Genomic DNA, 27,585 nt, shown 5'->3' on the forward strand with positions numbered 1-27,585 from the left:
TACAGCAATCAATCATACTCGTTTATTAAAGTTACTTAAGACACAAGTAATATTTGGATTTGAATTCTTATAACCATGACAACTTCTTTAGACAAAAAAAGGGAAACATGATATGAAAAATATATACATACACACAACAGTTAAATTATGAATATGACTCAGTAAAGTAAGTATGACACTTCTGGATGAAACAAGGATTGAAGTTTCAGAGACTAGGACTTCTTTTCTGTTAACACTTAACCTTCCACCTATGTGACCTGGACTTTATTAAAATGGGTTTATAGGAAATTGTTGGTTGTTAGCAATAAAGCTGCATTTTGAAGGTATCCCAGTCCGAGATGTTTTTATACAAAAAGATTTTAGATGTTTGAAAATTATTACTGTTCCATGCACAAATGAAGCAAAGGACCTAGGTCTTCATTGGGCTGTGGAGACTTGCTTCCAACAAGTAAAAAAAAAAAATATCCCGATTCAAGAGAAGGAATATTTCATGTAGTGACTTTAAAATATGAAAACAGTTCTCACAATTTGTTATATCAAAAGAAAAGGAACTGTTTTAAAGAAATTCAAAGCAAAAAAGAAATCCCACTGAAAAGAGGCAGAAGCTTTACTCCAGTAGTTTGTAACATTGTGTACGGTTATGTAGCAGGAATCTGGGGCAGTCCAAATTCATCTACCAAAACGCCATCCTGGGGGAAAAAGGGAAAACAGACAAGTCAGTAAATTATTACCCTTAATTACCATTTGTCTTCACAACAAGTAAAGCAAAGCTCTGCTTCACTCCTGCTATGCTGCCATTTATGACTCTAAAGTATGTAGCAATGTTTACGGCATAAAATCAAATAATTTTTTTATAATACTTTTCAATACCTTATTTTTCGAGTCACTTGGAACGCCTTCAGGGATTGCAGGAGCCGAGGCTGCTTCATCCAAGTAGGAGCTGTCATCATCTGCCAAAAGTTCATCTCCCAATGCATCCAGCTCTGTATTCAGATACAAAAAAAAAAGGTTAAAAATCTATGATCGCAAGGTGTCCATAACTAAAGAACACATCGTAAAATGCACTAAATGAAAAGAACATTGAGTATCAAACTAGGCATCCATGGTCAGATGTGCCCCATTCTGCTAATAATATCCCACAGACATTTGTTCCCCATTGTTGCCTCATGTAAATAGGTTTGTTCTTCTCACATGTTGAGCAAATTCTTTATGTGGACATAAGAAAAATCAGTGGGAATCAAGCACATCCTTTCGTGTAGGAGAGAAGGGTTGCTGACAATAATGCAATCTGCATGGGGACCACGATCACATGGAAATAAACGAGAGCCAATCAGCTTGCTGTATAATCGCTCATTACTGTACTATAAAAACGGCCCTAAGGCTCTGCACTAATAATAAATAGGCGGAAGCTTCCTTACCTGCTTCAAGATCATCATCATCAATTTCAGGTGTCCCATAACTACGGCACAGTGCTTCTTGGATTTCACTTGCATTCTCCATCATATCTTCTAACTGGTCTTGTATATCCTATAAGAGGCACATTGTTATTAAAACAGACATTTCTATTGGAAGAAAATGAAAAACTACATTGATGGCATGTCCGATAAGTGGTGGTACATGCAATGGGATGTCCACCAATTAGTATTGTTAAATTGCGGCACAATACTGAATTGACCATACCATAAGTATTAGAAGAAAAAGTAAACATAATTAATATCTTACGAATTAACCAACAAAATGATTACTTTTCCCATTTCCCCTCTTTTAAACCTTACCCCCCCGTCTTGCGATGCGTCTCCTATCCTCTCCATCTACAAGACGGAGACGGGATACTGCTGAGGTGGAGGCCTAGAACCATTCGGCTTCTAATTCCCCCATATCCTATTCCATTTCTCCTCAGTGTTTCTTTGTTTATATAGGATATTTTCATATCGCTTGATCTTATCAACTAAATTTAACCATATATGTAAACTAGGTTTATTTTGTGAAACCAGACTATTTTAATTAACAAAAACTTTTTATACTTATAACAATTAACCTGGGAGAGATCGCCAAGTAGCCAACATTGTTCTGTAAATGGAATCACTACTTTTTGAGTAATATAGTTGTTAATTGACCTCCAGTATTTTATTTATTCTCTACAAGACCAAAACATATGTAAATAATCAGCTCCCGGGAAATCACATTGTGGACAATTTTAATTATTTCTTAAACTGCATTTGTTGAACCATAGTGGTGTGACATAAATTATGTGAAGAATATTAAATTGAACCACCACGTGATTGAAATTGTGAGACACTAATCTTAAAGGATAACTGGTATATTTTTTTGGGAGTATTGGATTGTGGTAATTAATATCTCCTTGGTGGCCCTATTTAAACTTTTCACTATGTACTCAATTACCCCTTAATTCCACAGTTTTGTTCCCTGTACTGTCTACTTTTACCTGTGCTTAAAATCAGGTTGCTATGCAGGGTCCGTCTATCTGTTGAAGGACGGAGGACGCAGAAACACGCAGTGTGCAAGGTCTGATTACAGACAGCCAGGGACTGTAAGTAAATGATTAAAGCCAGGTCCTCCCCAGCAGCTGATAACAGTGCCTGGGCTGTGTGCACTTCTCCCTCTCCCTGCGCTTGGCAGACGCTCCCTCACTCAGCAGAGCTGGAGGATGCAGAGTTGAAGCAGCGCACAACAGGGAAGGGAGATCTGCCATCTGCTCAGTGTATAAATGAAAGCAACATGTGGTAAGAGGACCCCTTTGTGCTGCAGGAGATTAATCCTTTAGGGGGGGCTGTGGTTACTGACACTTTTGGGGGGCTATTGTTACTGGCTAGTGAGGGCAGGTGGGATTAGCCTCAGGGTGAGGGCAGTGGCGGCCATCTTAACTGAATAGTGAAATTGCAGTTTTATGCAGACTGGTTGCTAAGGGCTGAATCTTATTAAATATGGGGTAAGTCAGTCTAATAGTAACTGATTCTGGAATATCATGTTATTAGTAACTACATATATGAAAATTTAAATTACGGTCTAAGTGTGACAGTTATCCTTTAAGTTAGTCAATATATTTTCCCAATCACCTAATTGATTAATTAAACATTCCACTCCCCAAGCCCTTTGTCCAGGGGAGCATATATTATTAAATAGCGCTTCCAATAATAATTTATAAAGTTGGGAAATCTTGACCTTCTGACCCAGATTTCCCATCAAATCATTTAACCCAGGCCATTTTTTGCAAATCAGACATGTGTCACTTTATGTGGTAATAACTTTAAAACACTTTTACTTATACGGGCCATTCTGAGATTGTTTTCTTGTCACATATCATACTCCATGACAGTGGTAAAAATGAGTAAAAATAAAAAAAAAATTGCAAATTTCCAATTTTATTTTTTGGGGACGTTAGAAGGCTTAGAAGTTTTGAAGCAAATTTTGAAATTTTTCAGAAAACTTCCAAAACCCACTTTTTAAGGACCAGTTCCGGTCTGAAGTCACTTTGTGAGGCTTACATAATAGAAACCACCCAAAAATGACCCCATTTTAGAAACTAAACCCCTCAAGGTATACAAAAATGATTTTACAAATTTGTTAACCCTTTAAGTGTTCCTCAAAAATTAATGGAAAATGGAGATGAAATTTCAGAATTTCACTTTTTGGCAGATTTTACACTTTAATCTTTTTTTTTCCAGTAGCAAAGCAGGGGCCAAATAAAACAATATTTATTACCCTGATTCTGCGGTTTACAGAAACACCCCACATGTGATCGTAAACTGCTGTACGGGCACACAGCAGGGCGCAGTAGGAAAGGAATGCCATATGGTTTTTGGAAGGCAGATTTAGCTGAACTGGTTTTTAGATGCCATGTCCCATTTGAAGCCCCCCTGATGCACCCCTACAGTAGAAACTCAAAAAAGTTACCACATTTTGGAAATTACGAGATAAGGTGCCAGTTTTATTGGTACTATTTTGGGGTACATATGATTTTTAATTTCTCTATTACTTTTTTTTGTGAGGCAATGTAACTTTTTAAAATGTATGTTTTGACACAGTTTTTATTTTTACAGCATTTACCTGAGGGATTAGGTCATGTGACTTTTATATAGAGCAGATCGTTACGGACGTGACAATACCTAATATGTGTACTTTTTCTTATTTGAAACTGAAAAAATTATATTTTAGTGTATCCATAGTCTGAGAGCCACAGCTTTTTTATTTTTTGACCGATTCTCTTAGGTAGGGTCTCATTTTTTGCGGGATGAGGCGACAATCTGATTGGTACTAAATTGGGGGGCATACGCCTTTTTGATCACTTGCTGTTGCAATTTTGTGTGATGTAATGTGACAAAAATGTTTTTTTTATACGGTGTTCATCTGAGGGGTTAGGTCATGTCATATTTTTAAAGAGCTGGTTGTTACGGACATTGTGATACCTAATATGTATATTTTTTTATGTATTTTACTTTAGCACAATAATAGCAGTTTTGAAACAAAAAAAAATTCTCTCCATGTTCTGAGAGCTATAGTTTTTTTTATTTTTTAGGCGATCGTCTTAGGTAGGGGCTTGTTTTTTGCGGGATGCGGGATCCCCATTTTGTGGGACATACGCCTTTTCGCTTGGTGTTGCACTTTTTGTGATGCACTTTTTTATGGTGTTTATCAGACAGGGTGGATCATGTGGTATATTTATAGAGGTCATTACAGACGTGGCTATACCTAATGTGTGTGTTATTTTTCAGTTTTTTGATTATAAAATAAGGGGTAACCGACCAGGATTTGGATTTTACCCCCTTTGAGCGATTTGTGAACTTCTCTCTATATAGGCAGGGATTATTGTCTAGACCAGTGGTGGCAAACCTATGGCACGGGTGCCAGAGGTGGCACTCAGAGCCCTCCCTGTGGGCACCCACGCCCTGGAAAAAGTCTAATATGCCTTAGACTTTTACTGCCATTCATCAGCGCAGGGCACACTATGAACAGCACAGGCAGCGCACTGAATGTAGGCAGGCTATTATAGCTACATGAAAAAGTACATGGAGGATACACTCGATTGGACTGTAGTATTCAGGGTAAATTGCCGTGTTGGCACCTTGTGATAAATAAGTGGGTTTTGGGTTGCAGTTTGGGCACTCGGTCTCTAAAAGGTTCACCATCACTGGTCTAGACTATATAGCATGCTAGACCTCTCACCTGAAGGGGTTCGACTCCCATATATGACAGAATGGGATAGAGATACACAGTTAGACTGTTCATTATCCAGATGGTTCTCTCGCTCTCAGACGCTGACAAAGACTTCTTGGCAGACCACATTAGCGGAGACCTCTGTGAAGATTCTCCATAGAACCCATCTAGTTCCTTATCGATTACACCGTATATATCCGGATGTGTCGCCACTCTGCTTTAGAGGGTGTACCGAGGATGGTACGGTATACCACATTTGGTGGACATGTCCACTTGTTCAGCAGTTCTGGTCTAAAATTGGTAGACTACTCACTACAATTTTGGGATGCCCTTACCAAATTACGCCCACCTCATGCCTCCTAGGAGACAAACCTTCTGAACTCCCCTTCGCTAAATTTAAACTATCGCAATACATCCTAATGGCTGCCAGAATTCATGTAGCGTTTAAATGGAAGTCGAGTACGTTAAGCTACCAGGCAGTTTTAGACAGAGTCAATAGGATTTTACTCTATGAAAGACTTTCAGCAATTAGGGCGGATTCTTTCGAAGCTTTTGAGAAGTTCCTGCCCAAGGCACATCAGCACATACTTTCTTAAAGGAGCAGTGAACCTAAAGCATGCATAAGATAACTGTGGAATGATAATCTCCCCAAAGGGGTTCTCCAGGAATTAAAAAATGAAAATACTTAAATATTATTTTATAATATATTCACAAATACCTTTTGTTACTTAGAATGGCTTCTTTTGTCTAGGGAGAAATCATCAGGAGAAATAAAATGGCCGCCGTCCTATCAGTACACACAAAACCTGTCCTAATCACACAGGAGGACAAGTTACTTCACCACAATGAGTCACAGTGCTGCCTCATCCTCCTCACTGCTCTGCTTGTCAGGAATTATGATCCTGAATACAGGTGATCTCTGTGGGAATGGAGATGATGAGGAGACATGAGAGGGGGGTGAGGTGTGGCTAATGAACAGCAGCACTTGTATGCAGTCTCTATTATCGCACTCTGTCCTGTCTGTCCTCTCTGTACTTCAGGTCTCCTCATGAACTAAATTCTCCAGAGATGCAGCTAAAGTTCTTATCATCTGTATTCAGGATCATAATCCCTGACAGGTAGAGAGGAGAATGAGTCAGTTCTTTACTTCAGTGTTGTAAAGTAACTTGTCCTTATGTGTGATCAGGACAGGTTGTGTGTGAACTAATGGGACAGCGGCCATTTTATTTCCCCCGATTTCTCCCCAGACAAAACAAGCCATTATAAATAATGAAAAGGTATTTGGGAATATATTTATAACTAGCTGAAGGACCTGGTTTTGCTCGGGTATATTTAATCTATTTCATTTAAATGTTTGTGTATGTGTTGTTAAAAGATATCAACACTATCCACTATAACAGTGACATCTACAGCACCCCGCCCCCTTAACAGTGACCTCCACAGCCCCCCACCCCTTAACACTTCCTGCCCCCCTCCGTGCCCCATCCCTTAAAATTGGACCTCCACAGCAGCCCACCCCCTTAACGTTGACTTTTACAGCAGTCTTTAACACTGAGTTTCACAACACACCACCCCCTTGACAGTGACCTCCACAGGGGCTTGCCCCCCTTAACAGTGGCCTTGAACAGCAATCTGCTCCTTAACTTTGACCTCCATTGTGGACCATCCCCTTAACGGTGACCTCCACAGCAGCCTGCCCCTAGGGGTGGCCAGACAGTCCCGCTTTCAGACTCCCTGTCCTCCATTTGGCGCAGAGCCTGGACGGACACAAGGATGTCCTTTTGATCAGCTCACTCTCAGACAGCAGCACTGTGCCGTCTGAGTGTGAGCTGCAGGAAGAAATTCACCGTCCCTCCCACCCCAGTAAATTGGGGGCATGGCTTAGGTTAAAAATCAACTTCTAGGTACCGCTAATTTTTTCAATCACTGTCGGCTGAGGAGTGGGAGGGGGCATGGCCTAACTGGATCGGGGGGTGTGTCCTTTTAAACAGCTCACTCTAAGACAGCAGCATTGTGCGGTCTGAGTGTGAGCTGCAGGGAGAAAGTCACCATCCCTCTCACCCCTGCAGCTGAGAAAAGTTGTTTTTTAACTTCATTTTTTTCAATCCCTGCTGGCTAAGGAGTGGGAGGGGCGTGGCCTAATAGGGTCAGGAGCGTGGCTTAGCAGGACCTGGGGGCAGAGTTAAGTCTTTTGAGGGTGGACACAGTGTTGCAGGGGGGTGTCTCAGAGAGCCTTACTGGCTCATTTGCATACCAAATAAACTGGATTTTCAGAAGATAAAAACATTTATTGCACAGTTTTGAGACTCACCGATGTTCGCTGAAATAATTTTCTTTATTCCTGGTAGAGGGCGGACAACATACATGCATGCTCCAGCTGAGTTAGGCGACGGCCGTTTTGCCCCTCAGTGCTTCGTCTTTAGTACAGCCCCTTGGGCTCCTTACCAGGCTGATTTACACACACACACACACACAGATAGAGATAGAGATATATATATATATATATATATATCTCTCTCTCTATCATTTTTTTTTTTTACACTCAATAAAACTACTCAGGAGGTATGGGACAGGTATATTGCGAACATGCTAGCGGCAATCTAGCCGTGCATGTCCGCATCTCTATAGGGTAACAATAGTTGACAGAATCCCTTTAAAGCTCTCCTACAGCAGTGAAGATAAATGGCTGAGTTGTTATGGAAACCTGGAGTAAAACCTGCGAGCTTCTATTGGCTGATAAGGGTCATGTGATCAAGCTTCCATTGGCTAATGCATTTTTTGGGAGTATCTCATGAACGGTACGTCCTAGAGAGCTGAGACCTGGTCTAAAACCTTCCCGTGTACCTGTGTGCCAAATTTCGTGATTGTAAATGCGACGGTGCAGATTCCTTTAGCAGACATAGCTGATATATACACACACACACACACATATATATATACACACACACATACATATATACACACACACACACACACACACATATATACACACACACTCAGCTTTATATATTAGATAAAGTAATATTTAAAGTGGTTGTTAACCTGGACATACCCTTATTTTCACCCAGGCAGCCCCCCTGAGGCTAGGATCGGAGCATCTAAAATCGCGCAGGGCAAGGTCTCTTGTTTTCAATAACACACTGCCGGGCGGAAGTTTCGATGACGTCACCAGCTCTGATGGGCGGGCTTTAGCGCTGCCCTAGCCATTTTACTGGTTAGGGCAGCGCTAAATCTGGCCCATCAATGCCGGTGACGTCACCGGGCTTCCTGGCAGCCCCATGGAGAGCCCCGGTATGTCACCGGATCTCCAAAAAATGCCGTTGCTGTCCGGGTTCAGCTCTGAACCTGGACAACCCCTTTAAGTATTTTCATTTTCTTAATTCCCGGAGAACCCCTTTAAGGCCACCGGCACACGATTGCAGGTGATCGCACATAATATCTGCACAAATTACTGTGCATTTCTGCACTAAAATCCACAATTTCTAACAGCGGTTTTTGGTGCAGATTTGATGTGGTTTTAATGCAGATCTCACCTATCCATTGAAAAGGGTGAAATCCGCACCTAAAACTGCAAACCTAATTGACATGCTGCAAACTTGGAAATCCGTGCATCAGGTCAATTTCCGCATAGAAACAATCTGCAAAGTGTACACAAGATTTGTGTAATCTCACACACTTTGCTGGTACTGTACTACGCTGCTGTTTTTCCACATTATTCCACACTGTGTGCAGGTGGTCTAAAGAGAATAAGTCATCAACATCAGATGGGTGGGGGTCCAACAGAAGATGTAAAAGGGCGAGTAATTTTTTTTCTTTAATACAATTTTATGCTCCTAGCCAATAAAAAATCTCCGACATTGCTATGAACCAAAAAATTAGGTATGCCCTTAAAATCCAATGCTGCAGATGTCACGGCATACTTAGACTACGTGCACACGAGTGTCGGTTTTCAACGTATCTCCACCACAATCGACATGTGTTGATTGCGGATTTTGAAATAATTTGCCCTGTTTTCTCACTTTGTATTGGGTGAAACTTTTAAACCTCACACTTTGGAAGGATGAAATTTGCTGAAACGATTGATATGCTTCGGGTTTCAAAATCTGCATGGCAGATCAAATTAAGCATGGAATAAACACGCAGTGTACATGCAATTTATCAAATCTTATTTAATTTGATAGTACTGTATTACTCTGCATAAAAATAAGTACGGAAAACCACATGTAATCTGTAACGTGTACAGGTACCCTTAGGCGTTCTCCCATACATGTCTGGATTGTTAGCCACATATCAGATCAGTGGGGGCCCGACACCCTGTACCCCTGCCGATCAGCTGGTTGAAGAGAAGGCTGCCCTCTGTATGAGCGCAGACTTGCCTTTATTGGTTTACCTGCTTGCGGTCGACACTGCAGCGTTGAGCAGTGTAATTACAAGCCATCCCAATCACGTCAATGGGACAGCTCCTTCCTATTCAAGTGTTCCCATAGAAGTGAATGGGACGGCTTGTAATTACACCTGCTTGCTGCTGCGTTGTCGATGGTAAGCAGGTAAACAATGAAGGGAAGGCTGTGCTCGAACGGAGTATGGCCTTCTCTTCAACCAGCTGTTCAGTGGGGGAGCCAGGTGTCAGGCCCCCACTGATCTGATATTGATGACCTATTCTGAGGATAGAAACCCCCTTAATGTTCATAGCCATGAAATAATATAATTAACAAATATGTCTTAAAGTATTTCTGGATGTTCTCATTACCGAAGAGATGTGATCATTAGAAAGATATTTTTCTGGACTTCCCATCATTAGACCATGCTCATCTATTTTCAGAAGTCCCATAGCTGTGAATGGACAGCAAGCCATGCAAGTGTTGCCGCCTCACCATTCACTGCTGTGAGACTGTCAGAAATAGCTAAGCCAGTGCTTGTTTTTTTTTCAGAATTCCCATAGCGGCAAGCAGAGGTTGGCTGCGCATGGGCCGCTGCTATCCCTTCACTTTGGAGGGGGCCTGGAGATAGCAGCAGATCCCAGAGGTAGGAACCAGACATATCTGACAATGATATCATATACTAGTGATACGCCATCAATGCCCCAGACGCGACTATCCCTTTAATCCTATTGAGTAACACACTAAACCTCTTCTTTCCAGCCCAAAATAACTACTTACAACTGTTGAATTGCACAGCAAATATAGCCTACAGATTTAGTGACCTTAACAGAAAATCCCTATCGGCCGTATTCTCTTATGAAATAACTATTACTTTATCCTGTAAAAAATCATATTAAATGCCTCTCATGTCCATGATGGAGACACTGGAGGAGATTTATCAAACTGGTGTAAAGTTGCCCATAGCAACCAGATTCCACCTTTAATTTTTTAGAGCTCCTTTGGAAAATGAAAGGTAGAATCTGATTGGTTGCTAGGCCAGTTCTACTATACACCAGTTTGATAAATCTCCCCCACTATATTGTAAAGGATGAACTTTTTAAGGAAAGAAAACTGGTATATAATTTTAATATTTACCTCAATCTGATCGATTTTGACTTCCTTGTATGCTTTTTTCATTTCCTTTGCGCCGATTTTCATTGCTTCCACCTTACCATGCAAAAATACAAAGAATAATGTCATACAATTTTTCTCTCTAACTTTACTCAGGTTCACAGCAAACAACATTACCTAGTAGTCAAGTGCTGATCTATCACCTTGTTTGGAAAGGCTTCCATTGGCACAAATCACACCTCTGGCAGCTCAAACAACTGATGTTGACACCAAACCGCTTACATAAAGGGGTATTCCAGGTTTTATTTTATTTACGTTTATAGAATAGGAAATCATATATATATTTTTTTTTAATACATATGCATTTAATCATTCTTCTATATCTCCATTGATCCCTGTGTGCCATGCATGGTACAGCCCATGAATCAGTCCTGCGAAGTGCATCTATGGGCATAGCGAATAGGACTAAACATGGTGACAGTCATATAGCCCTTACTGGCATGTGCTGGGTCACAACATAGGGCACATCATGGAATAACAAAGACTAATTGTGAAGTTACTATTTTTGTAGTTATTGAAATGAGTGCCATCACCAAGAAATTCACTGTTAAACCAAGTACTTGTAATTCATATGCAAATGAGCCGTTATGTGCACTGTGGGAGGGTCCAAGCCTGCGCATCCTTGCTTCTGCTCCCTCTCCAAGCTCGTACCTATCCTTCTCTATCAGCAGTGTAAAGTATGACCTGCATAGTCATCTTGTCTGGCCCTGTCTATCAAGATGTAGAAAGAGGTACTGGCAAAGGAAGCAGGTGAAGCTAGGGCGCATAGAATGGCTTGGGCTGACCCTCAGTGCACTTATCTGCTAATTTGCATATGGAACAAAAGTCTCCAGAATGAAGCCACAGATTGCTATTACTTTCAGCTGAGTCAGCCCTCCAAGGCGTTGTGCCTGGTATAGCAGTGAATTTCTTGGTGACAGACTCCCTTTAATTGTAGAAAATGCCAAAACAGGGAGAACAATGCAAAGCTTTGTTCAGATCTGTGTCAGAAGTGGCATTCCTCTGTTCCATCAGAGTAAAGAAAACTGGTATGCAAAACATAGATGGATCCATCACACGACCCTATGGATTATAATGGGGTCCTTTACTTCACTGGATAACAGAGCGCTGACCTGCACTATTTTGTCCAGAATTTACAACAGAGCCAAAGCCATGCCTCCGACCTGCACAGAATTTTAAATATGTGTATACTGAAAAAGTTGATACATTTAAAAAGCTGGAATACCCCTTGAAAGACGTTGTCTGTCAAAGATAACACCTATCAGGACATTTTGAATTAATGAGTGGCTCTCATTCAACCAGAATAGAATTTCAAATATATGGATCTAGGCAGATTAGGCCTACATATGGTGCTCCCCCAGGATAAGGGGATTTTCCAAAGCTGATGGATGGCAGTCCATTTCAATAATAGGTTTCTGACATTATACAGTTGCAAGAAAAAGTATGTGAACCCTTTGGAATGATATGGATTTCTGCACACATTGGTCATAAAATGTGATCTGATCTTCATCTAAGTCAACAATAGACAATCACAGTCTGCTTAAACTAATAACACACAAAAGAATTAAATGTTACCATGTTTTTATTGAACACACCATGTAAACATTCACAATGCAGGTGTAAAAAGTATGTGAACCCTTGGATTTAATAACTGGTTGAACCTCCTTTGGCAGCAATAACTTCAACCAAACGTTTCCTGTAGTTGCAGATCAGATGTGCACAACGGTCAGGAGTTTCAGTTCAGAAATATTCTTGGGATGATTGGTATGGATCGCTTTCTTAGGTCATGCCACAGCATCTCAATCGGGTTGAAGTCAGGACTCTGACTGGGCCACTCCAGAAGGCGTATTTTCTTCTGTTTAAGCCATTCTGTTGTTGATTTACTTCTATGCTTTGGGTCGTTGTCCTGTTGTAACACCCATCTTCTGTTGAGCTTCAGCTGGTGGACAAATGGCCTTAAGTTCTCCTGCAAAATGTCTTGACAAAGTTGGGAATTCATTTTTCCTCCGATGAAAGCAATCCGTCCAGGCCTTGACGCAGCAAAGCAGCCCCAAACCATGATGCCCCCACCACCATACTTCACAGTTGGGATGAGGTTTTGATGTTGGTGTGCTGTGCCTCTTTTTCTCCACACACTTTGGTTTCCTCTGTCCACAGAATATTTTGCCAGTACTGCTGTGGAACAGCCAGGTGCTCTTGTGCAAACGTGTAGCAATGTTTTTTTTGGACAGCAGTGGCTTCCTCTGTGGTATCCTCCCATAAAATCCATTGTTTAGTGTTTTACCTATCGTAGGTTCGCTAACAGGGATGTTAGCATATGCCAGAGACTTTTATAAATCTTTAGCTGACACTCTAGGATTCTTCTTCACCTCATTGAGCAGTCTGAGCTGTGCTCTTGCAGTCATCTTTACAGGATGGTCACTCCTAGGGAGAGTAGCAGCAGTGCTGAACTTTCTCTATTTATAGACAATTTGTCTTACCGTGGACTGATGAACAGCAAGGCTTTTGGAGATACTTTTATAACCCTTTCCAGCTTTATGCAAGTCAACAATTCTTAATCGTAGGTCTTCCGAGAGATTTTTTGTGTGAGGCATCATTCACATCAAGCAATGCTTCTTGTGAAAAGAAAACCCAGAACAGGTGTGTGTTTTTTTATAGGGCAGGGCAGCTGTAACCAACGCCTCCAATCTCATCTCATTGATTGAACTCCAGTTGGCTGACACCTCACTTCAAATAGCTCTTGGAGATGTCATTAGTCTAGGGGTTCACATACTTTTTCCACCTGCACTGTGAATGTTTACATGGTGTGTTCAATAAAAACATGGTAACATTTAATTCTTTGTGTGTTATTAGTTTAAGCCTACTGTGATTGTCTATTGTTGAAGATCAGATCACATTTTATAACCAATTTGTGCAGAAATTCATATAATTCCAAAGGGTTCACATACTTTTTCTTGCAACTGTACCTCTTACAGTTAATAGGGTTTGCCACTTTCTGGCTACTGTTGACCAATGTGTTTGTAAGAGGATTATATGACACTTATTAATATAGCCTTGTTGATATTCTGTGCCATTTGCTATATTTCATAAGTCATGTCCCCTTGCAGGGGAAATCTTCCATGCTGTCCACACAGGAGACCTGTCCATAAGATGGCAGATGTGACCGGACAAAAATAACTCCAGACTCAGATAGCCTTCTCCACTCAAATACACCATATCTGCCATCACCGGGCTCACTGCTGAGCGGAAGCATCCGCCTGGCAGGCCTATGGAGAGCCCGGTCCGTCACCGGAACTCCAGAAAATGCCTAAATTGCGCAGGGCAAAGGAGACCATGAACTGCTCCGATGCTCAAGTCAGGGGGCTGCCTGGGTGAAAATGGGGATATGTCCGGGTTCAGCTCTGAACCCGGACAACAACTTTAATGCAGGTGTAGTGTATTTTAATGGAGGAGACTGAGTGATTTGTCTGGTCAAATGACCTTCCATCATCAGCCATTTTATGGACAGGATCTCTGTGTAGACAGCACAAACTGTTTGGCCAACAAGAGAGAATAACTTATCAAATATAGAAAATGGAGCAGAATATCAACGAAGACACAATCATGGGGAATTAAATGGATGCTGACCCAACTTAACATAAAGACTATTAGAACCATCTCAGACATTGATGACATATCGCTAGAATATCACCTCAATGTCAGATTAGTAGGTCCCAGAAGTGGGACCTGCACCTTTCTATAGAACAGTGCCCCTGAAGTGAAGGAGAGTACACTGTGCTCTCTATTTTTCACCATGGGAGTTTCGAAAATAGCTGAGCGAGCGTGCTCGGCTATTTTCAGAAGTCCCATACCAGTGAATGGAGTGCACACCACACTGCTCCATTCACCACTATGGGACTGCTGTGAAAAGCCGAGCATGCACCTGGCTATTTTTGAAACTCCCATAGCAGTGAATGGAGGGTGGTCGTGCATGTGTTGCTGCTTTCTGTTCAATTCAGGGGCTTTGTTCTGCAGATAAAGAGTAGGTCCCAGAGGTGGCAACTGCACCTTACACTGATGGCATATTCTAGCGTCTGAGACTGGCCAACCCCCTTAAAGAGGTTTTCCAGGACTTCAATTTTAATGACCTATTCTTAGGAACTAACAGTGTATGGCACCAGAAGCAGTTTTGTATACCGTGTAGTGGCTGTGCCTGGTTACTGCAGCTCAGCTTCCATTCACTAGCATTATCACCTGAGATGCCGTACCCCGACTCAGCCTCTACACCGTGCACAGAGCTGTCTGCTTCTGGCTCTCTACACTGTTAGTTCCAGTAGTTGCGACTCCTACTAGCAGGCGAATGGTGTTCTGTGTGTTGGACAACACTGCTCCAAAATTGATGATTATATCAAAATCCTGCAAACCCCTTTAATATGGTGCCATAACTGAAGGCTGCAAATAGGTATGTTAGCTATGAGTGTGCAGCATTCATGAGGCTGAAGCATTCTCAAATCTTGCCAAAACGCAGTCAGCTTAAGACAACAAGGTCATCACAGCAAAAAGTAGACATTTCCTACTCTGGGGGGAATTTATAATGCCGTATAATGCAGAATTCTGGCTTAAAAAAAAAAGTTGCAATATAGGGGTTTTGTGACTTTTTGCAGTTTTACACCACTCACTCCAGTTTTGAAATATGGTTGGGAAAGCAAGTGTGGTTAGCTATGTTAATGAGTTTCACTTCAGATTTATCATTTAAAAAGTCCCACTCTCACTGGGTGGAGTAGGAAAACTGGAGTAGCTTTTCTAGACAGAAGTGTTAGGGCCGTTTCACACGAGCGGATGCCGTGCGTGGCATCCGCTCCGTGAAAGAGTGCCAAGACCCGCTGCAGACTGCAGAGGCACGGAGCAGTAACATGACTGTTAATGCTCTGTGCCTCTCTGTGATCTCTTTACTACGAAATCACAGTGACAACTGTGATTTCGTAGTAAAGAGATCACAGAGAGGCACGGAGCATTAACAGTCATGTTACTGCTCCGTGCCTCTGCAGTGGGTCTTGGCACTCTTTCACGGAGCGGATGCCACGCACGGCATCCGCTCGTGTGAAACGGCCCTTAAGCTTCTTTCACATGAGCGAGTTTTTCGGACAGAATCCTGACCCATTCATTTCAATGGGTCTGTGTACATGAGCATTGTTTTTCACGCATCATTTCTGCTATCAGGAAAAATTGTTGCATGTTCTATATTCTGCATTTTTCAAGCAGCCCTGGTCCCATAGAAGTGAATGGGGCTTCCATGATAAACGGATTGCATCCAGATGCAATGTGCTTTTCACTGATGGTTGCTAGGAGATGTAGTTTGTAATTCTTCAGTTTTTTTCATGTGCGTGAAAAACTCATCAAAAACTGATTGCACCTGCGCGGAAAAAACAAACACTGAACACAATTGCAGGCAAAACTGACTGAACTTGTGCGCAAAACCATCAGTTTGTTCCTGACACAACCCGTATCATTTTTGTGAAAGAGGGCTGAGGTTTATAGATGCACCAGATTTACCAAACATAAGCCATTTAATAAATCTGGCAGAAACGGACTTCAAATGGTGCTCTCGTGATAAATCCCTCCAATCACCTACCGTTGTTTTTGTGTCTTTTAGTGTTTGGATGGTGTAATTGGCTTGCTCCATGTTGAAGGACTGCTGATTTAGATTATCTCTTTGCTGTTCATACCTGAAACATTAGAACAAACATACATGTACATAAAGAACTTTGTAGGATACATATTTTAACTTCTCAAATAACCTGCAAAGACATTACTTCAACCTCCTATATGCAGTTTTACTATAGCAGATAATTATATACATGGACCATGCACTGACAAGTCAAGTCAAAAGTGTGATTTCCTTACGCTTAAAAGGGTTTTTCAAGACTTTAATACTGATATAACCTATCCTCATGATGGGTCATTAGTATCTGATCGTGGGGGTACAACAGTTGGGACCCCACCAAGCTGCTATTTGAGAAGGCACCGCCACTCTTGTGAGCACCAAGGCCTTCTCCTTGCTCACCAAGCACAGCGCCAAACATTGTATAGCGGCTGCCCTTGGTATCGTGCTCAGCCTCATTAATTTCTAGGCCATGTGAACAAAGAACATGTCGCCACTGGCAAAAGAAAAGCTGAAGAAGGCCGCTGCGCCAGTTCTTTCTCAAATAGATGATTGTCGGGGATCCCAGGTGTCGGACCCCCACCAATCCGGTACTGATGAGCTTTCCTGAGGATAGGGCATCAGTATTAAAGTCTCGTAAACCCCTTTCAGTGGACAACAAAAATGTATTCAAGTCTGCACAGGAGATAAGCCAGAAAATGAAACATTAAAGGAACCAGTCAACATGGAAATGCAATGTAAGCTACAGGCATGTTATAGAGCAGGAGGAGCTGAGCAGATTGATGCATAGATTTATGGGAAAAGATGCAGTATACCTTGTATATCATTCATTTATATTCCTACTCATTCTGGGCTTTGAAGTCAAGGAGGCACCATATGAGTGACTGTATACAGAGATGGCGGTCACACTCAGAGCGAGGGCTGTCAATCACTGGTAGGACCTCCTACCCAGAATGAGCAGGAATATATTAAAAGTTATATTGTACCCTTTACATAAAACTATCAATCTGCTCAGCTTCCCCTGCTCTACAATATGCTGCCTTTAGTTCAGACACTGTTCAACATGACCACTTCCCTTTAAAGGTGACATTGTGCAATTACCAGCAGTTTCTTAAGGGTCCATTCCCACGTCCGCAAAATGGATCTGCATCCGTTCCGCAATTTTGAGGAACGGGTGCGGACCAATTAATTTCCAATGGGGCCGAAAAAGATGCGGACAGCACACAGTGTGCTGTCTGCATCTGCACTTCCGTTCTGCGGCCCCACAAAATTATAGAACATGTAGAGCAGACAAGAAAAGGCATTTCCATTATAGTGATGGCTATGAGCGGTCCACAAAATGCGGAATTCACATGGCTGGTGTCTATATTTTGTGGATCTGCAATTTGCGGACCGCAAAACACTTGTGGACGTGTGAATGGACCCTAACAAGTATAATCCAAATTGCTCCCTTCGCGAGTAGAAGGAATTCAGGAGTGAAATCTCATACAGACATTACTTTTGATGGCCTGTATTGCCTTCATCACCACTGAAAGAATATATGGTGATCATTTCATTTCCTGAGAACTGCTCGCACTTCAGGTAATAGATACGCATGAGTCACACAATGTAGACAGCACATGACCTGCAAGAAGGGCCACCTGTGACGTGACACAGTCGTCGTGTCAGATCATAGGAAAAGGAGCCTTGTGATATATGTCCCCAATTGTGGATATACATCAAGCAAAGCACAGGGGTGACTTGAATTGATGAGTGCAGTGCATACTGTATCTGCCCCACATGCTGGATGCAGGAAGCTGCTACAATGAATTGCTATTAGGGAGTAGGGCTGACTGATCTCATTTAGATACACATCTTATTTGCAATAATCTAATATAAGGGTGGTTGTCAATGGTGTCAATAGTGGTACTCTGTGTGCGGGTGTATGGGCACCCTAAAAGAAACATCATTTCTATATTGAGTATACAATCCCATATGTCTACTTACATTCTTTTCTGCTTCAGAACTCGGATGGCTTTTTGCTTGACCATATTCTGAAAGGGAATGGAAACTTTCAGTTAAAGGGAATCTGTCCCTGGTTTGAGCATATTAAGGCGTTTCTACTGCCATGTACAATAAGATACCTTATTTCTTGCTGTAGTCTTCATTTTTTGTTTCATGGTTTCATTAGCGATAAAATCCACTTTTTATGTTATGCAACTGAGTGTCCAAGGGGCGTTATCATCCTTTTATCCTTCTCTGGAGCCCAGTAACTCCCCCCTACAGTGCCCAGCCCGCCTTCCTTTAGAGCCCAGCATAAGTAACTGCCCACACGCAAACTCTTTGCCACCGCTCCCCTCCGCTATGTAAAATCTCACGCAGGTGCAGTACCGTCGCATGCCCAGTGACACATTCAAAGCTGTTGCCCTCAGGAGCTTCTACATTGCGCAGGCAGTCCACGGTACTGCGCCTGGTTGAGATTTCACAGAGCGGACGCAAGGAATCTGTGGATGTAGTATTATCCAAGTAATGACGTAGCAGAGGGGGGCGGCGGCAAAGAGTTCAGGTCTGGGCAGTTACTGATGCTGGAAGAGGGGTGCTTGGGCTCTAAAGGAAGGCGGGCTGGGCACTGTAGGGGGGAGTTACTGGGCTCCAGAGAAGGATAATAACGGCCTTCTGGTCACCTTGGACACTCATTTGCATAACATAAAAAGTGGATATTATCGCTAAATAAACCATGAAAAAAATAAAAAATTAAGACCACAGCAAGAAATAAGGTATCTTACTGTACATGGCAGTAGTAACACCTTAATGCGCTCAAACCAGGTGATCGATTCCCTTTAAGGGTACGCATCTACTATTTTCACAACTAAAAGGAATATTTAACTAAAAGCACAAAACTGAACAAAATCTAACTTTGCTGCTCAATAGGTAAGCTTAATAGTTACATTCAAATCCAGACTTTATTGGGAGGCATTAAACCCTTAACATTAGTAAGTGCCTGTCATCCCCCTAGGCAGCTCTGCTAGTGGAGGCAACCACTTCTGCTCACACTGTATGACAGGTTGCTTGTGGCCATTTTAAATAATTCTCAGAGAACCCCTTTAAGGAGCCATAACACTTAGATGAGCACTTCAGCCTTTTTAAAATATACCAAGCAAAAGCGCCACGTATCAGCAGAAAGGCCATATAACTGATGGACAGGACATCAGAGAATGAGGGGGAGGCCACATTTCACGGGTTCTTTTAGTCGGACCCCTACTGATCAGATATTAAAGGGGTTGTCCAGTTTATTTATTTTTTTCATATTGATGACCTATCCTCAGGATACCTCATCAATATCAGATGGGCAGGGTCCAAAACCCCCACCAAAAGGGTGCGTGCAGTGTGCATGTGCCGTCTCTCTTTCTGTTTGCTGCTGCTTTGCCATAGTCGGCAGTGGTGAGCGGGAAGAGAGAGAAGGGAGGTGGCACATATAGCTGATGGGCAGAGGGTGCCAGGTGTCGGACCCCCGCTGATCTGATATTGATGACCTATCCTGAGGATAGCTCATCAATGTTAAAAAGCCTGGACAACCCTCTTTAAATACCCTGTAGATAGGCTATTAATATGTAACTCCTGGAAAACCATTGTAATCCTAAAGAATATCAACATATTAAAAGCTGTTTTTGTTAATATGTATAAAGCAGCTGAGAAGAAAGGTGATACACCCGGTTAATGACATCAGTCCTGGCTTCACATGACATGAGTCACATGACTTCATTATAAACTGGCAGACAATCCAGTGTAACCAGACGCACACAACACACCCACTTACTCAGCAGAATGGTATGTTTATGCACGCGGAAAACATAGGATCACTTATCTTGGGTAAGGCTCAAACAAAAATAGGACTTTCCAGGTATCCGTTGTCGGGTTTCCGATATTGAAGACCTATTCTCAATATCATATTGCTGTATAAAGAGAACGAAGCAACACTGCGAGCGCCGAGTTCTCTTTACTGGCTTGCTGTCGACACTACAGAAACGATCAGGTGCAATTATATCTCCTCCATCCCATTCTCTTCAATGGAAGGAGTAGTTGTAGTTACGCTCCGTCCTATTCAAGCGAATGGGACAGAGAAGCTGTAACAAACACCTGTTCACCATCAACATCCCAGTGAAGCACTGATTTCTCTTCAAAGAGACGATCTGTGGGGGTGCCAGGAGTCAGACCCCTGCCCTGCCAATGCGATACTGATGACTTATCCTGAGAAGAGGCCATCCATATAATAAAAAAAAAACACAGAAAGGCCTTTAATGCTTCCCCTGAATCATAAAACCATCCATACCATCCATAAGTTCTGTTCGGACCTGAATTGATTCTACCCGAACCAAATTTGCACTACTTGCTCTCATTGGTATACAACTCCCTCTAGTCTCCTTTAGGAAAAGATGATTTTTTTTCATTTCCTCTCCTCCCTAAGCGCTTGAAAGCAATGACAGCAATAGCAAATAATGTCAAAGTGACACTGACTTGGGCTACTTCCACACTGGCGTTTTGGCTTTCCATTTGAGAAATCCGTTCAGGGCTCTCACGATCGGTCCAAAATGGATCAGTTTTGCTCTAATGCATTCTAAATGGAAAAGGATCCGCTCAGAATGCATCAGTTTGCCTCCGTTCTGTCTCCATTCCTCTTTGGAGGCGGACCGTTTTGGTGTCCGTCTGACGAAACTGAGCCAAACAGATCCGTTCTGACACACAATGTAAGTCAATGGGGACAGACAATAGAAAATTGATCCGTCCTCCATTGACTTTCAATGGTGTTCAAGAAGGATCCGTCTTGGCTATGTTAAAGATAATACAAATGGATCCGTTCTGAACGGATGCAGACGTTTGTATTATCTGAACGGATCAGTCTGTGCAGATCCATCACAGATCCACACCAAACGCGAGTGTGAAAGTAGCGTATGTAGCCATGGGTAAACGCATGGTTGATGGCGTTTACAAATCTTTTGCTTACCATCGCAAGACTATATACATTGTGGCAGTTAGCTCATGTCTGTATCCAAACTTATAAAAGCGCTGTGTTACATTATCTGCCAGCGCCCTGTGGTGACAGATATTTTTATGGAGTGTAGGAGAAACTTCATCTTCTTGGGATATCAGATTTCTCAGCCTACCTCTTCTCTCCTTGCCCCAGCTGCTGCCTCCCTACATTTATAATAAAATATATGATATTTTACTAAGAAACTATTGTTTTTACAAGTGTCCCTGACTATTTGATTTGCAACCAGTACTGATCATTTGAGTTAGACAGGGACATTTGTAAAGGTCACAGTTTTTTTGTAAAATTTCTCATACATACTTATGGAGACAGCAGCTGGGCAAGAAAAGAAGAGGCAGGCTGAGAAGCCTGCCCTTGCTTAGTTTTATATATTTTTTTATTATTTCACTCACTTATGCAGACCGACATATTCCGTAGAAGATATGTATGTCTTTGGGGTGTGGGAGGAAACTGAAGTACCTGGATGGAGAACATAATCACTCAAACTCCATGCAGATGTTGTCCTTGGTTGGAATTTGAACCTACGGTAGGACCCCAGTGATGCAAGGCACTAGTGCTATCCAAGCTGTATTTAGCACAAAGTACATGATTGATTCTCCTTAGCAATTCTCAGGGGATATTTTAGAGTCTGTTAATACAATTACACATATTTCCCTGATACAATACTAGTGAACATCGCTGTCCCTACATATTTGAAAACAGCCTCTGGTTTGTACAGGGATATCTCCCCCCACATAGAAGCAATAATTACAGTGCTGCATAAATAAAGGCCTAAATACAGACAATACCAGTAATTTTCTTTTGGGGCCATTTCACTGAATAGCTCATATTTTAATACAGTCTATCAATGAGATAAGAGTTTTGCATTTTTCTGCCAGTTAGGGCCCATTAGCATTGTTGTCATGTGTAGCCCGCAGTGCTAGTCTACTGCAGTAACAAAGAAAAATACTGTAAGAGAATAGGATCTCTCATTAATGCCATAAGACAGGATCAACGCCTGAGTGAAAAGCGCGTTGTCCCAAACATTACACAGCATGATGAATGGGAGCAGGACAGAAATCACACTGTAACACTGCATCCATTTAACACATTTGTGCACCTTTCCATGAATGTACATCAAAGGATGCGCGAATGGTATATGAAGCAGGTTCACCAGCTGGGACTGTTCCATACGTTGCAGATGTCAGCCGGGTCACACAGCTGACACCAGCCCTGCAATGACAGGTATCAAAGAGAACGGAAAACCTGGTCATTTAACCCCTTAGATGCCATAGTGACCACAACATTAAATTAACAATCTTCTTTCTACATTCTTAAAGGGGTTGTCCCACCTGGACATTTACGACATATTAATAGCATATGCCATAAACGTCAGACCCCCGACTGGTGCGGGTCCCACCTCTCCATTCACTGCTATGGGACTTCCAAAAGTAGCCAAGTCAGTGTTCAGCTATTTTTGGAAGTCCTGCATCAGTGAATGAAGAAAGGCACGCAAGCACAGCTTCTCTTCATTCATGTCGAGTCTTCTTTCTTGAAATCTGTCAGACACTTACAGCAAATCCTATTGAAATGCCATAAGTGTCCAGATGGAATACCCCTTTAAGCATACTAAATTGTGAGATATGCCTGATGACTGATAGAGCACATTTATACACGCTGGTTGAGAAGGTCCTACCTTGGAGGGTCCTTCCCTCATTTTTTTCATCTGGTCTTTATATTTAACAAGTTCAGCATCGAGTCGGGCAATCTTCTTGTCAATTGACTCCGCTCTGTTGTCAACCTGTATGAAGAAATAATATCAGACTTCACATTGCAAGTGGATATGTATGGCAAGTAAGATCAAGATGGGCATCCTCTATATCTAGAGTAAACAAGGTTCCACCATCAACCTACACAGCAGTAGCATGGTTAACAGAGGCAGGACACATGACTTTTATGGGGCCCTGCTTTTTTTCTGCAGTCTAATGGGGGCTCAGTGGTTAAAGAGTTACAGCTTCTGTTCGGCCGACAGAATGTGTACAAGCGCCTTTAGACGGTCTAGTTTTAGTTTAAACTATTAAACAGGATTAGTAAATCTACCCCAAAGTTTGGGCCTTTTGCCAGAAATATACTTTGAGGAGATGCATTTGTACAGGCGATTGACTAGACTGTAGAAATAAATAAATACTGTTTGATCTATTTTTTTCTTCTTCCATATAAAAAAACCTAGCCTGCCTACACACACCATCCTAATGGACCAGCAGGAAAAACGAATGAGCACTCGCAAGTGCCCAGGGGCGGCGTTCAGTGTGTAGGAGCCCAGGCTGCTCTGCCTTCTTTTCACTTTACTCCTCCCCAGCCTCTTCCTTTGCCTGCCCTCCAAGTCTCTTGCCTCATTGATGGGGCAAAGGCAGAGACTGGGGAGGAGTAAAGTGGAAAGAAGGCAGAGCAGCCTGGGCACCTACACACTGAGCGCCGTCCCTGGGCACTTACACACTGAACGCCGCCCCTGGGCACTTGCGAGTGTTCATTTGCATATGAATTAAACTTTGTTTTTCCTGCTGGTCCAAGTCTAAAGAAAAGAACAAAGTTACCGTTACAGTCCTGTATAGGTGTGCTACAGAGCCATGTAAGCACTGGATATGGCCATATGGAGGTGACAGACTCCCTTTAACATAATCCGATTTTTCCACATATTTCCAGCATACAATTTACAGTTTGTAAATAATATCATTGGTCATAAACATTGTGATCTACTTCCTATGACTTCATGACTCATTGCACATGCCTGGGAAAAGGAGGATCGGTCATGTTGGATTTCTATATGCCTGATGCTTTGGCTACCAGAGACATCAGGCCAAGGCTTCTTCCCCTCCATGAAACATGGATATACAAGCTAAGCATGCACGTCTATGGGGAGTTTGGGGGAGACTGCCGTCAGCCACTGTGTCCTGTTTTAGACAGGAATCTGATGGCAGCCCCCACATATCCTGACAACGGTATAAGGTCACATGATCATATTTTTCTGTCCCCATCCATTCAGCAATTTTCAATGGGGCTGCAAAAAATGCGGACAGCACACAGTGTCTGTTCCGCAGCCCCACAAAAAAAGATAAAACATGTTCTATTCTTGTCTGCATTTGCGGAAAAGAATAGGCATTTATATCATGGAGAAGGACATTCTGGTCAGCAAAATGCAGAAGGCACAGGGTCGGTATCAGTGTTTACCAGATCCGCAATTTGCAGTCCATAAAAACGGATGTGGTCGTGTGAATGAGCTCTACGTCTCAGGCTCTGCCATTAGTGGTGAAGTCCCCATATGCAGTTTGTCTCCACTGCAACGAACAGAAATCTCTGAAGGATTTCAATTGAAGGTTTATCCCCAACAATTAGAGACGTGTCTAAGGGTCTGTTCTCATTTTGTTTTTGTACATGTCGGAGATATAAGTAATGGAATACTCTATGAAGCGTCTCTCTCTCTCTGATGTGTCCTTTTGGCACATGCTGAACGAGTGTGGATAATGAACAGTTTAGAGATAAGTTATGTTCTGGAGCAGCGACTGCGCATGCGCTGATACACTTCCAGGGACAGGCCCTCGCAGGTGAAGAACTCTTGCCCGTCACTAGAATAGTTGTTAAAGGGGTTGTCCCACCATAAGAAGTTATCACCTATCCTCAAGATAAGGTGATAAGCATTTGATTGGTGGCAGTGTGACTGCCAAGATCCCAACCAATCATGAGAATGGAGACACCAAAGTGACGTTCGCACATGCACGCTGGTGCTCCGTTTATTCTCTACGGTCTATCTCTGGCAGTTACATAGGGACCAGATTCTCATGATCTGGTGGGGGGTATCCATATAATTACCCTGATCCCAAAGTCTATGGAAGAAAAACTACACTGACGAGCTATCCAATTTGTTCTATCAGTGGGGCATGGGCATTCATAAAAGATACTTCCCACAATACAAGTCATTTTTTCCACTCAGAAATGCTTGGAATCATGGGAAATATACCCTTGCACTACACCACACGTACCGTCTTCAGGTAATAATAAATTAATGAATGTGCCAGAAAGACAGGCACAATTATATTCCGAAGGGTCACTTCCATCTGCCGAATACAGTCATTGACAAAAAAATAATGCACCAGATAGACATGTTAGACTGCTGCAAAACCAGGCATGTAGTTATGTCAGATATGTAAATGATTACAGGTGTAGTCTGATCAGACACTGGGTCTTGCCAAATAACAGCATAGAAGTGCTTCCCCTGTTGCCCTATAAAAAGGTTCTCAGAGGCTACCTCAGGGTAATGTACCTCTTGGTGATAGATTGTCGAGTGCTAGACCTGCCTCTACAACGCACTCAAAGAGCTTTTGCTGAGCTCAAAGACTTTGAGAGTGGGGCTGCCTGCCATTCTGACCAAGCTGTTAGGGCTCATGCACACGACCGTGTGCTGGCCAGGCCCGTGCTGCAGACCTGCTTGGGCACCGACCATAGGGCAGCCGCATGTGGATTGCGGATCCATTCACTTTAATGGGGTCCGCGATCTGCACCACAAAAAAGTAGTGCATGCAGAAGGCACGGCCAGAAACACCACGGAAGCACTCCGTAGTGCTTCCATGGGGTTCTGATCTGTGCTTCCGTACTGCATCTCTGCGTTTGCTTCTATGATGCGGGATGCACATGGCCGGTACCCCGTGTATTGCGGACCAGCCATATGCGGTAACAGCCATGTGCATGAGCCCTTAGGAAATGTTGGGAGCAGTAATTGCGTGAGGGCACGCACACGCAGCAAACGCGCTCCGGATGGCCCAGACAGACAACTAGTAGAGAGAATTTATTCATCCATCAACAAGCACGAGCAGCTTCCACAGATGTCCACCATCCGGACACAGGTGTCCTCTTCATTACACACCCCTGTCTCTGGCAGGACCATTTCCAGGTGCTTAGTAGAAGGAAATCCGGTGTCATGGAGCCCGCTATATGTCCTGCCACCATCGTCGTCATTTGCAGTGGTGTTACAAACAAAAAAATCTTGGCTGCTACGGACTGGAAACGTATCTTCTTTATTGACAAATCCTGATTCTGCGTAGGATCTGATTATGGCTGGGTTTGAGTATGGAGGCCTCGTGGTCAGATCTTGAATCTTGCTTTTGCTTTGGAGGGACACACTGCCCCAACTGATGGTGTGATGATCTGGGGAGCCATCGCATATGACAGTCGGTCACTGCTGCTAGCGATTTATGGGACCAGCTGGTTACTCCACTACGACTGCACCGGATCCACAGGTTCAGCTGCAACATCTGTGGGCAAATGTACTGCAGGATACTATACTGAAAATATATGCCTCCATACCAAGCGAATACCATCTTCCAGGCTAGAGGTGGCCCAACAAAGTACCACTGTACATGCTTTAGTATTGTAATCATCACAGTCACACATATAAAGGACCTTTCAGTTCCTTCTTGGTGCATTATTTGTCAGTGACGGTGTATATTATGGATTGCATGAACTGTACGATTGTTTGTGTTATTAATGGAGTATAACGCCACAGAGCAGCAGATACTGGATGTTCTCCATCATATACGTGTGCGCTGGGGAATTTATCATGAAGGCAATTTCTTCAGCCGAACCAAACACCAAGTTTATCAAATCTGCCCCTGAGATCTAGCAGAGGACTGAACCAGATGTGGGCAGTGATGATGACAACTACTGGGGAGGAGACCTCGATCTGGGGTCACGTAATGTGACAACCATCAGCATGATTCACTGGTCAGGTGACAGTCATGTGACGTACAACTGGTGACTTCTCACCTGGAAAACTGGACAATCGGGAAGTGCTTATAACCCGTGACAGTGACGAGCAGTGTGGGCATGATGCTGGCACTGTTGTGGAGGGCTCCCGTGCCCCCTGTCACTACCACATCCCGTAGCTGCTGCCACTCAGCCTGGGCCTACAGGGGTTACTGTGACGCGGTCCCGGTCCCTCCCCCTCCCCAGCTCCATTGTGTCTACCCGTCCCTTCACTTACACTTCCAATGCAGTCCGTCAGATTCGGCGGAGGGGCTTTTGGCTTGGACCGTCCAAAAATCCTGTTCATTTTGTGCGACGACTATGCGGAGGGAGCGATCACCGTAGAAAAGCGTCTTCGGATCCGACACCACCGATCTGACACCGACCCGGAAATAGCAGCTAAACTAGCCTATTGC

The 27,585-nt window shown here is 42.9% G+C and overlaps 1 protein-coding gene across 1 annotated transcript; it reads right to left on the reverse strand.

Moving 5' to 3' along the window:
* Window positions 1–27,585, reverse strand: CHMP5 (charged multivesicular body protein 5). Its single transcript, XM_044294143.1, has 8 exons — window positions 27,408–27,585; window positions 23,070–23,174; window positions 18,355–18,401; window positions 16,339–16,432; window positions 10,692–10,763; window positions 1,419–1,527; window positions 871–983; window positions 1–689 (listed from the first exon to the last, which is right to left on the reverse strand). Exons 1-8 carry the CDS (start codon window positions 27,474–27,476, stop codon window positions 639–641), a joined length of 660 nt encoding a protein of 219 aa, XP_044150078.1. The 5' UTR covers window positions 27,477–27,585; the 3' UTR covers window positions 1–638.

Source organism: Bufo gargarizans, chromosome 5, assembly GCF_014858855.1.
Source record: "Bufo gargarizans isolate SCDJY-AF-19 chromosome 5, ASM1485885v1, whole genome shotgun sequence".
Classification (NCBI taxonomy): Eukaryota; Metazoa; Chordata; class Amphibia; order Anura; family Bufonidae; genus Bufo; species Bufo gargarizans.